Source organism: Apis mellifera, linkage group LG3, assembly GCF_003254395.2.
Source record: "Apis mellifera strain DH4 linkage group LG3, Amel_HAv3.1, whole genome shotgun sequence".
Lineage (NCBI taxonomy): Eukaryota > Metazoa > Arthropoda > Insecta > Hymenoptera > Apidae > Apis > Apis mellifera.
Window position 1 is genome coordinate 7628346 of NC_037640.1, and position 12971 is coordinate 7641316.

Consider the following 12971-nt stretch of genomic DNA (forward strand, 5'->3'; position numbering starts at 1 on the left):
TCAATTTTATTATCGAAAATCATCGTTTCACTTTTTGATCTAAAGAGTAAGTGAAATAAGATATGCACAAAATAATCTTTCACTCGAGGAAAAGTTTAATAGTAATATTTTTTTCTTTTCTTCTATTTTCAATAATAACGATATATCCTCTATCGTGCTCCACTCCTTCTCTTCTTTCTTTCCACCTAACGATCCTCAATTATTTTCTTTCGACGATTTTATTAAAACTTTACGAATTTAAAATTTTTGGATCCCATTTTAGGATGTTTCTAGATTCTAGATTCATTTTATTATCGAAAATCATCGTCTCGCTTTTTGAGATCTAAAGAGCAAGTAAGTGAAATAAGATATGCACAAAATAATCTTTCACTCGACTCGAGGAAAAGTTTAATAGTAATATTTTTTTCTTTTCTTTCTTCCTACTCGACAAGAAAGAATTTAGGTCGAGAAGGGACGAAGGAACACCGAGAGACGAGTTGATTCTCGCGTGTCAGCCATGAACAATAGCCCATCCTTATTCGTCGCTTATTGCAGGGGTGAAAGACGGAGGGCAACCCCGTCAGCCGACGTTTACGACGTTCCTACGAGTTTCCTCGAGAACACCTTTTATTTCCTTCTCTCGGCTGCCACGTGTGCTTTCTTCCACACACGAGCGTATCGTTTTACAGGTGGTGTTACAGGCATAATAAATAACAGGTGACGAGGTATTATATATATCGTCTTGCCTAGCACGGCCGGTTACACCGTGCGCGTAACACGTGTCGCGTTAATGACGTATCACTGGCACGTCCATTCTCGAACGCGCGTTCTCGTGTTTAACGGTTTTATCGGTTCCGATATGATATGCAATTAAAACTTTCAGTGTTCCTCATTTTTTGCGTTTTCCAACGAACTTGTTATCATTGAATCCGATTTTAAAGTTTGTTGTATCGAGGAGAAATATCGAAATTTGGAAAGCTATATAAGAGAAAAATTAAATACTAAAATAATTGTTAGAATGGAATAGGATATCAAAAAAATATAACAATTCCACACAATTATATATCTAGCCACGCTAACTTTATGGGGACATATATCTATTTCATAGCTTGTCAAACGTGAGATGAAATTATACTCTATACATATTTCCCCGTTAGTTGTTCAGTTAGCTATAAACTCGCTTTACTCGAGTTTTCACATGATTCTCCTTCAGAAATCGGTTAAATACGGATCCTATTCCACTTGTTTGCATATTACAAGAACGCTTGTTCTACTTTCTACCTCAACAGATTTCGATTCTTCTCCATTTCCATTTCTGTTTTGAATTTCACATCAAGCCTCCTTTCAAAATTAATACCATTCCGATCTTTATTTTCAATTTAACGAGATAAATATCTCTCGTGATGAAAAAAAATCTCGAGAATACTCATCTTTCTTATCTAATTTCTAATTCTACCATCACTCAACGTATATAAGAATATGAATATCAATCACATTTTACAAATTATGTATGCAAATTCTTGAAACTTGAAAAGTATCATCCAATATATTTGATTCATCCCTGTAAAGCAAAACAAATGTTCAAGATTCACTCTTGAGAACCTCGAATTATAACGATAAAAATAATAATGATAAAAGAACAAATGAGGAAAGTTCACATCTCGCAGAAAGTTAAAATATAAGTTACGACTGCAACAGCCACCGAATACGCGTGGATTTCAACGCCCACGCACTTTCCGTGTAACCAAGGGCAACGCGCCCACGCGATTTTTCGATCCCACGCACCCGATAAATCTACCCCTGCCTTCTATCTCTATTCAGTGCCTCTCTCTATTCACCGTAGTACCGTCGAGAGAAAGAGAGAGAGAGAAAAGAGCAGCAATCGGGATATCTGGAATCTGAAACAGCGCAGAAAGTTAGCAAACGTCGAAATGATACAGAGACTTGGGCGAAATGTTGGCCACCATCAATCAAACGCCATTCGATGGCCCATCAATCAATGATCAAACCAATCAACGGTGTTGCTCGATCGATGAAACGTCGTCGTCGCCGCGTCGTTCAACGCGGCTCGTTGTCGATGAATATCTGGCTAGGATAGAAAAAATATTTGAAAAAATATATATGTATATATATATTTTCGATCGAAAGAATTTTCATTTTAGATTCTTGTAATTAGAATCTCTTGGAAAAAGAAAATTGAAATTTGAGAAATGAATTCTGAGTCGATTAATAAAATTATCGTATATAACGTTTGAACCATTGTTTTTTTAACTTTTTGAATTTCAAAACTTGGAAAAATATACATGAACGAGCGTCGAACTCGAAGAGTGGCGAATTACGAAATTAGAGGGATGAAATTCGATCGTTATTAGCGTGTGTACAAATAAACGAAGCGGACCAGCATTCGTTCTGTTTAGGAAATTATAGGAAATGAAATTGTATCGTGCGCTGCTTGCCACTAATTGAACGAATTCACATTCTATTTAGTAGGGAATATTTAGAGAGCCGTGTAATCGATAAAATTACAACGTTAACAGACTTTTATTTCACGAGTTCAAATAATGGAAAAAATATCTGATAAACAGAGTTATTTTAAAATAATTAAAGTCTTATATTTCATTGAATTTTTCGATTATTCGATTCGCTCTTCTCTTAATATAAATATATTTTCTTCACCGACCAATTTTCTTCTTTGTAGAAATATTGTACTGTATATGACTTTACGATTAATTTTCTACGAAAATTGATTTAATTAAAATTAAAATACAAAATAGTTTTATCTTCGTTAATGGAAGATCTATAAAAAGTAAAGTTTCTGTCCCGTTAAAGTTTAAAGATGTTTTTGTAGAAAATGTAATTAATAAATGTAAGATAGAGATTAAAAAATGTTTATTGCTCGTTAAATTTTGACGAATGATCTAAAATCGAATCAGTTTTGGAATCGAATTTGTATTTGGATTATTCTTGGTCGAAGAAACTCGGCGCCACGCACCTGCAATGCAGTGGATTCGCTTGTGTGCCATGGATCACCTGTCCAGACGCGAGAAAAGCATTAATCCGTTGGCAAATGGCTAGAAATCGAGTTTGATCTCCGACGATTAAGCTATCTTAACGATGCAGCAACAAGTCATTTTGATGATTCGAGAATTTCCTTTAGCTATTCACTCATCTCCCTTCAAATCTTTGGATATATTGGAACAAGATTGATAATTTTCAAATCTTCGAATTTTCTTTCACATCCAAAAGAAATAAAAATAATTTAATCTGGAACCTAAAATGACGAGTCAAGAATCAATGCCAAGAAACGAATTCATTTTTCTTGGAATTTCTCTTATATTCGATCTCTAGAATATTATTTAAACAGGGCTCTTTCTTCACGTTTTTACATAACGTGGACAAACACATGAAAAATATGAAAATCGTAAAAAAACGAATTATAGAACTTACTCGCCTCGTTTCTCTTCGATGCTTAAAAATATAACTTAACACGCGATCATAAATCCACGGATTTGGATTAACATTTCTGAAAGATAAATTTTAAAAGATAGTTAAACAATAATAGATTTTAATAGAAAAGTTTCAGATTATTTAAATTTCAAGAACGAAAAACGCAGGATAAAAGGGAGAGAGAATGTTCTCAAAACATCAAAAGAAAACCTCTTGAAATGAACTTATAATCCATCAAACTAGATTTCGACGTTCCCAATTTTAACTTTTAGCTCCGAGTCACCCCGTACGAGATTTAATTATGAGCACTGTCGTCCTCGTCAAATTTACGATCTTTCCTCCGGATTCGTTTAATTAAAAGCATTTCGAACAGGCCATTTCTTCGTTCTTCATTGCCGTTTAATATTCGCCGGTGAATACTGTGATCGAACCGTCAAACTAACGAGGAACACCGGGGAAAAGTAATTCTCGAAGGACTTTTCGTTTCTGGGATTAAAATGTGCTCGCTGTCGAGAGCTAGAAGATGAGAAATTTTGGAAAATTATCACAATAATTCAAGTAAAAAATTCAGAAGATAAATGCAGTAGTAACGATAAATCTATTATTTGTCAGAAAGTGAAATAAAGCGATGATGGTCAGACGAATAAAGCATTTCTTCGGACAAGCGAACGAATCGGAAAAATGGACATGATTTTAATAATTTTAATAATTGAAAATATCCAATAAAGTAAATTAAATTTGAAAATTATTTATCGTTAAGGAAATTTTGAAAGTACCCGATATTTTATGAACAGTTATTTAGAAGATAATGAAACCAAGGAAGTATATACATACATTATATATATATTATGGTACTCGAATAAGTAGAAGAGGATCGTATCTAGCCAGACAAGCAAAATTTCCGATATAACGAGGAAATTACGCGGTTAGAAAAGTAGAACGAGATCATATTTGATTCAGCAACCAGAATTGCTTTAATCATGGAAAGTGAATATATGTTCTTTCATGCAAAACGAGTCCACTTCAAGATATTTTCTTATTCACAATGCGATTTACAAAAGAAATATATAAATATGTATATAAAGATTTTTATTTCCACGAAAGAAAATTTTACTCTCGATTTTTATCATACGTAGAAGCATGTATTGGTATTTCCATCATACACCATATGAACGTGATATATTAGAACACGTGTTAGAATTTATCGACGTTCCAACAAACATCAACGACAAATAAATTGTACTGACGTTAGAAATGGAACGGAGCATCGGGAAAAATGGACGTGCAATTATTTCTACGCGCAATACGTATCCCGTTTTCGATGACACGGATAAAGTAAAAATCCATTTTTTTTTCTTTCTTTTTTTTTTGAAATTTCATTCCTTGCAATTTACATCGTTCGTCGTTACGTGTCGATACTTAACAGATACCTCCTCTGTGATCTTCGTTTTTCTTTCACGTCGATAACATGTGGCAGAAAATCGTTTGCAAAATAATCGACAATCGTTGAAGGAATAAAAAAAAAAATTGGCCGACGATAAAAAACGGTTAAATTGCTCGCGTGAGAAAAAAACGTGATATCAAATAACGTGATAGACGGTCGATTTGTTTCGTTCAATTGTATGAAACGTGCTCGAGCAAGAATATATCGAAATGTTTGACGAAGTAATTATCGCATTTCTATTACACTTTTACTCCTCGATTTTTAATTTCTCGTCTTTTCTCTCTGAATTATCGATTTGACATATGAGAAATATCATTTCGATGTAAAATTATTCAATAATTTATTTACTTACGTTTCTTTTAGACTTTCAAGTCGTAAGTGTATTTCTTATTTGTCCAATTAAAACATTTATCGAATATTTAATTGTATGTAAATCATTATAATTTTTTTGTAATCTATTTGTTCAATTAAACAATATTGTATACTTATTTGATTAGATGTGATTTATATGATGATTGTCGCGTCGTGATAGCGAGCCGTTCTACTTGCTCGATTATATTCAACTCTATTCTACTTAGAGCTCCAGACATCGATGTATTCTATTTATCCATTCAGATATACGTATCTATTCTACTTATTAGGCTGCCATAGTTATTCAGCTGGCCCCGTCGGATCAGATATACAACTGCTCTACTTGTTTGATCACACGCGATTCAAATTCCATTTTCCTGTACCAACAATGACGTATTCTATCTTGCTTGCCTATACGCGTGATTATTATGCATCTCATAATTGAACACATCGCAGCAATAGCTATTTCAATATCCGACTTTAAAATTCGATTTTAACGAATATTATGCATCGTGGAATAACAAATATATTTGACAAATTCCCCATTTTAATTACAAAGTTTTCACTATTACGCAACAAAAACTATTAAACTGAAACTAATTTTCAGTTCGACGAAATCATAATAGAAAATTCTCTAGAGAGCTCTCGCCACGAATAGTCAATTAAATCTTTCGACACGAAACAACTTTTATAAATACCGAACTTGTACAATTTTAACGATTTTAACTCTCAGTTTAAGTAACTTCTATTATTATTTCCACAGTTTTCTTCTACTCCAATTCGATTCCAATTTTTCTCTCGAGTAATCAACGATATACTAAACTTAACTCGTTTCTATCAATCTTTCATATATCTCTTTAAATCTATTAATTCTTTCCTCTTAAATTCTGCAACCAAAAAATATTAAACTTAAAAAATCAATTTTCGATCGAAGCGAAATTCCTCGCGTTAATCAAATATCGTAACAAAATTTTAAATGAAAATCTGAATCTCGATATAAATCAAACATTTTACACTTCCCTTTGAAACGTTTCATAATCGAATATCGCTCCAAATTCCTCAAAATAATCTTCCCTACTCTTCAAAATTTCAAATCGAAACGTAAATCGTCTTGATATAAATTTTTGCTTCTACTACACGTTCCACGTTCTAAAATTCCATTTAAATCGAATCAATTTTCGCTCGAAACTCGAAACTCGCCCTTTTACAACAACTTTATATACCGAAATTTCAGATTTCCTAAATCTTCATCGATATTCTCGAACGTATAAATCTAAACTTTTTACTTACATTCGTACGATCGAACGCATCAAATCAATTCTGGCCCAAGCAAAAATCCCCCCTCCCTCCCCTTCCAAGCAATTCCATCAAATTAAAATTGAAATCTCACCGCGAAAACACCATTCAATATTCCATTACCACGTTCCAACGAGTTATTCGACGAATATTCCCATTCTGGAGGAGGAAATACAACCGATATATATATATATATAACTTACCCGACTGCCTCCCTGTAGAAGACGCTGAAGAGCACGATCCCCACCCCAGCGCCAGCTTGCACGACCATCTCGACGAACTCTCGCCGTTTTCTGAAGTAATGGCCCAGCACCAGACCGGCAGTTTCTCTCACGAGGCCAGCCCCCGTGCCCAGCACCACGCCGTAACTGTTACATTTTGCAACCGGTGAATCGTTCCAGTTCGTACTATCGCAGCATTGGGAATAGCTTGACGATTCGTGAACAGGGAGAGGGGGAGGGGAGGAGTACGCGAATCCGGACCAAGTTTGAGGGATTCACGGGATGCGGGTTGTTCCCTCGAAATCGGCAAATTCGCTCCTTCGCGAACAGAATCGAGAGATGTCGCGTGAATAGATTCAAAATTCAATAGTTGAAGTGAATAAGAATAAAGTTACTTCGATGATTCAAAACAAAATTCAGCGAGGATCAGCTGTAAGAGCTGAATAAATTGGTTTAAAGTAAATTATTTTTCGAAATTTTTAACTAGCTTTTTTGTTAATTATGGTTGTTAATTAATGGCCAAGACTGATGAGAAACAATCGCGAGATAATTTGATAATGTTTCTATGGAAATGGATTAGATTAAAGATTGGATAAAGGAATGGAATGAAAAGAGAAAATGGATCATGCCTTGATAATTTTTGAGAAAAATTAATATGATACTTTTCGCAAAGTTTCTTTCCTTCTTTCTTTCTTTCTTTCTTGTTTTCCTTGGGCGGAAAATAAATTACATCACATTTTCCTTTTCCTTTTCCACTTTAATGCTATTGCACTATTTGTTAACGCTATTTGTCTCGTATATTTCTTGGTCCAAATCCTGTTAATTCTTCCTTTTCGCGTAGCTAAGCTTTCAACCAAGACCGATCGACTTCGATTCGGGCTATCGAAAGCTCGTATCTCAAGGAAGCCGCAAGGGTCCCGCGTAGTATCCTTCCCTCCCGTCCATTTTTCACTTCCAGAAAAACTCGGTTTTGCGTTTCAAATAAGGAACGAGTGTCGCAACGTTAATTCGTATTACTTTCGATTTGAATTTTAAATGGAAGCTCTCTTCTACCTTCGTTGTATTTGCGCGTAAAAAAATATCGCGTAGAAAAAAAAAGAAAAGAAAAGAAAGAAATATAATAATTAAATTCGTTACATTTTAGAAGAAGTATTTTTTGAGAATTTCAAAAAATTCGACGATTCGAGGAGGACTTTGGAAAAAATTTGGAAGAATCTCACGGAAACGCGAACTAATTCATCAAGATTTAAGGAAACGCGAATTATTCTGCAAGGATTTCGAGGAATAAATTCACGAGGGTTTGAGATTAATAATTCATCGAAGATTCAACGAATGTATAAATTAATTTTCGTGAAAAATTAATTGATTTACGAATCGCGACACGATTTTTCCATTGTCGAAACGAATGCGTTACGAATGCGCGTGGGGAAAAGATTCGTGAGATTTATCCACGAAGGGAGCAGAATTGTAATTTTTAAAACGAGCTAGGATTTGTTGCGTTTCGAATGAATTATTAATTCCACGCGAGCGTGCGTTGCAATCTTGATTTTTTCAGCGGGAGTTCGGAACAAGTTTTTCTCGAGTTTACTTTAAAAGTTAAAATGGATAGGGAAGGGGGGAAAAAAAAATCAAAGAAACAAAATAAAGGAAGAGAATTCACGAATTAATTTTATCTTTGAGAAACGCGAGGAAAGTTTTTAATTAAATGGACGATACTAAATTCGAAACAAAATTAAAAGAACGGGATAATAATCGTCATGCTTTATCATTATCTTTCATTCACGAAGAAAACAAGTTTGCAAAATGGTTATAGAATTAATCAACTGTGTACTTTGAATTAATTAAAAACTTCAGAGATCACTTCAAGTTCCTTCTTCACAAATTTACCGTGTAAATAATTCATTAAGTTCGTTCAAAATTTATACAAATTTATTCTATAAATATTTTTGTAAGCATCTACTTTTTCAACTCCTTGCTTGATTTTTCATCGCGCGTAGCAACGTGTTAAACTAAACGCTAGAATTACCTTAAAAGAATTAACTTAACTTGAAAAAATATCGATATTTTCCTAATATTATTTTAATTTTATTCATTATAAATATTTTAATTACAAATTCGATAATTCTAGCGTTCTAATGAATAAATTCAAAGAGATAGGAAATAATGATTGTAAAAATTTTAGAAAAGAAATGGGTGTCGCTCACCTAAGGAGTACCTGGTGCAATTCTGCGGCGAAAGAGGTGAAGAGGGAGGCCAATGCCAGCACGAGACCCCCGATCACCGCTGTAAGCCTTGTACTTCCTCGACGACACGCGCCAACGACCAAGGGTGCCGATCCACGCGAGACGGCAGCGCTCAAAGCGCCCACCCACGCTGAAACGTTAATTCTGTGGTCAGTTTAAGCCAAACGCGTCGATATTATACTCGTTCCACTCGTTTCCTCCCAAGTGAAATTTAGCAAGGAGAACACGTACGTATCTACTCCGCCAAATCTTTTTCCCAATTCAGAAAAGTGATCTTTTCGAATCGAATAAATATTGCAAGTAAAATTCGTTATTTCTTAAAATACTTTAAATTTTCTTTTTTTTTTATTTTATTCCGTAATGATTATAAAAATTAATGTCCAATAAAAAGTATCAAAATATTAAATAAGATTGAAAAATTAAGGATTGCGAAGATCGATTCGAATCCATCCTCTTTGAAAACTCAACTTTTTAACGCTCTTTCATTGCCTCCACGAGAAATGTCATCCTGCAAATTTAATGCAATCTCGGTTTCGTTCGAGCCTCCGGATCCCGTTATTACTCATATTTTACGGTTAATTAGGAGGCCGATGGGGCGATTCACGCGGCCAATTCGAGTAATTAAGCGGGGATCTCCGGATTTGTTCACGCTACGCTCTTCTAATTAGTTTAATGAAAAGGGGTGGCGCGCTCGCGAGGAAATTCTTTTCCATTATTTTGCGGGACGGCCGTTTCCATCGGGAGACCAACAATATGTTGAAACGTTAAGAAGGATGGAGGGAGGATATGAGGGATTTTATTGTTTGATGGTTCTATTTACCTAAAAAAAAAATGACCTCTTTAATTAAAATTTCTTAACATTGCCGTCAATCTTGTTTCCAATTTTCTATAGCAAAAAAAAATAAAATAAAATGAAATTTGAAATATTGGAACATGTTTTGCGAGATGAGAAAACGCTGGATGGAATTTAACGTTAATAATGCATTCAGAAAACAATATTCCTCTTGGCGCGAATTCGAAATCGAGGGAGAAGAGATTCAATTCCACGATTTGATTAATTTCATCCAAATAAGGAGATCCAAAATTCTTGTAAGGGTTTTGTTTCCACAATTTGTCAAAATTAATCTACAAACGTTACAATATAAAGTCTGCATCCTCTCTGGAAATGATTAAATATATAATAAATCTCGCACTTTCAACGTGCATGGAAAATAATATTCCCGTTGACATCAAATCCAATTCTTAGTTCAAAATTCTATCAAGGAAAAGAGATCTTCGATCCTATCAAAATTAATCCACAATATAAAGTCTACATTTTCATTCGGAAATGATTAAATATATAATAAATCTCGCACTTTCAACGTGCATGGAAAATAATATTCCCGTTGACATCAAATCCAATTCTTAGTTCAAAATTCTATCAAGGAAAAGAAATTTTCGATCCTATGAAAATTAATCCACAATATAAAATCTACATTTCCATTTGGGAATGATTAAATATATAATAAATCTCGCACTTTCAACGTGCATGGAAAATAATATTTGACATTCAATTCTTAATTCAATATCTATCAAAAGGAGGAAAGATTCGATTCGATCAATCAAAGAATTCTTCTCATTCGAAGAAGAAGAAGATGATCGAAAATTCGAAAAAGATTTCTCGACGATGTTACGGGAAGCAGAAGAGGCCGGAGAGCAATCTAGATTTTTGCATTATTCATCGAATGGAACGTGTTCCCTTTGTCCGTTTAAAGTCCTCCCCTCTCCCCTCCCCCATTTTTCATCCTCCTCGGGGGTTGAACGCAAGAACGTGAAACTTGGACAATAATTTTCGCCGGTATTAAACGGCGCGACGCGTTCTCATCGATTTCTAGTTAGGCGACGAGATATATTAGCGCCGACCTGATAACCGATAAACGGCCGGTCTCGATGAAGTTGGAAAGTTAATGAGCGCCCCCACCTTTGTCCCGCCGCCCGCCATTTTGGAGAACGGCGAAATTATCGCCTTGAGTTATATTATCGAGAGATATAGGCGAGGACGAAGGTGCAATTTGCATTCGGAATGGACGCGTATGATGGAAATGTAGAATGTTCAAATTAAAACGAGTGTGCGGGGATATTTCTGTTTAATCGTTCTTCGAGGAAGAGAGAGAGGAGAGAACGAAGAGAAATTTTCGTTTAATTAAGACCTAGGAGAATTCTGATTATTTTATACGCGTCTTTTTCCTTTTTTTATTGTTCTATTATCAAATTACACTAAATTTCGTTTAATTAAACAGATTTTTCGCGAGTAAAATTAATTTTGAATAATTTAAATGTTTCGAAATTTTGATAATCTCTTGTTTTAATCTTTTGATAGTTTACGAAATACGGATAATCGAGAAGGCGTATAAAAAATGTGTTGCGAAGGAATTGGAGAGGACAATTTGCGAATAATATTCTCGCAAAATTAAGAAGATTTAGAACGGAATCTGGAGCGAGATTCGAGGAAACTTATAAGCTGGTACAAAGTACTAAACCATTCTTAAACAGGAAGCTTGCTGAAAATAGGGAACGGATTCTGGAATAACTTCCTGAATTATATAGTATTTTTAAGTGATGTATGTAGGTACATAATCCCGGAGCATAATGGTTCCGCACGTCCTTAATTTTACAGAAATCGGTGTGGAACTCGGTAATCCAGGTCTAGCCAGATGCGCTTCTTCCGCGAATTTCCACGTGGCCACGATAATTTTCATTCTTAGTAAAAAACGTGAAAAACATTCCGCCATTTAATTGGAGATTAATCTTGGATAAAAAAAAACGAATTAATAAAGAATAATTTAAAGAATTTAAATCGAGAAAAACATAGGTGGAGATCTATAAATTATCTCTACGATTCCTTTATTTATTTATCATTTATAACTCTATACCCATCGAGATTCTCTTTGCATCGGTCCTCGTCGAACGCTTAACCACTTTCCGGGCTTCAATTGTGATGTGTTCGAGTTCGATAAGCACGCTCTCGTGTTTTTCCGCTCTATTAACCGGTCGATTCTGAAAAATGTTGTCGCAACAGTTTCGACAACCCTATTCATGGGATTAAGCGAAGGGGAACTCGGCGTACGTGACCGATCCACCTTTCCTCGGCCGGTTGATTAAAATCTCTACGATTAGATGCGTTTGCTGTATCGTGAAAGGAGTTCTAAAATTCTCATAAAAATTCGATAACTGCTACTTCGTGTTTAAAATTACGTGTCACTTCGGAAAATTTCAATTAAGATAATAAAAGAATCGAAAATCGATTTACTTCATAATCAACAATATTGAACACACACGTGTTAGTTTCTCGAAATATATATCCACGTTTTTAAGAAATCGAGTATCATCCGCTTGTCTCGTTGCTGTCGAGGATACAAATTGAAACCTGTCATTAATGAAATCTCGAATTATTGAAAACGGATTATCGATTTATCGATTTGGCACGCGAGATTAAGTTCCGTTAGTCTGTGATGACGGTTCGATCATAGAGTTCCTCCACGCGAACTTTCGAGTGGAAACTCATGAATCGCTTCTTAACTTCGTGGCAAACTTTCGAATGGATAGGAATTGTGCGCAACGATGATGGTAACGTGTGCTATTGTCAACCATGATCAACGTTTCAAATATAATAAAAAGAACTTGCGTTTCTTTGGATATCTTTCGCTGATAATAATTCAAACTGCATAAAATTAAAGATGAAGATTAAATAAAAATCACAAAGGAGAAACAATCGACAAATTTACAATTCATTAAAACGTTTTAAAAATTCTGTATATATCTCAAACAACGTTACCTTCGTCGTTATTGGATAATTCTGGTAAGATTCTTCTTTCCAGTAGACGGCGGAAATGGAGTTGGAAACGATCGGCTGGAATAGCAGAGCGAAATAAATTTAATCCAATCGTGGTGAGGGATCGTTTCCCTTCCTCAATTTCGGAACGGAGGGATGGAAAGCCGTTAAGTCGGGCA

At 34.9% G+C, this 12971-nt stretch overlaps 1 protein-coding gene across 8 annotated transcripts in view; it reads right to left on the bottom strand.

Annotated features, from left to right (window-relative positions):
- The window catches only part of LOC100578314 (monocarboxylate transporter 10), a 122696-nt gene that overhangs the window by 10900 nt on the left and 98825 nt on the right, over positions 1 to 12971 (bottom strand). For all 8 annotated transcript variants that reach the window (XM_026439810.1, XM_026439812.1, XM_026439811.1 and 5 more), the window contains 2 exons: positions 8943 to 9111; positions 6721 to 6885 (listed from right to left, as the gene is read on the bottom strand). In XM_026439810.1, coding sequence (XP_026295595.1) covers positions 6721 to 6885; positions 8943 to 9111 — 334 coding nt within the window. The remainder of the gene's footprint in view (positions 1 to 6720; positions 6886 to 8942; positions 9112 to 12971) is intronic.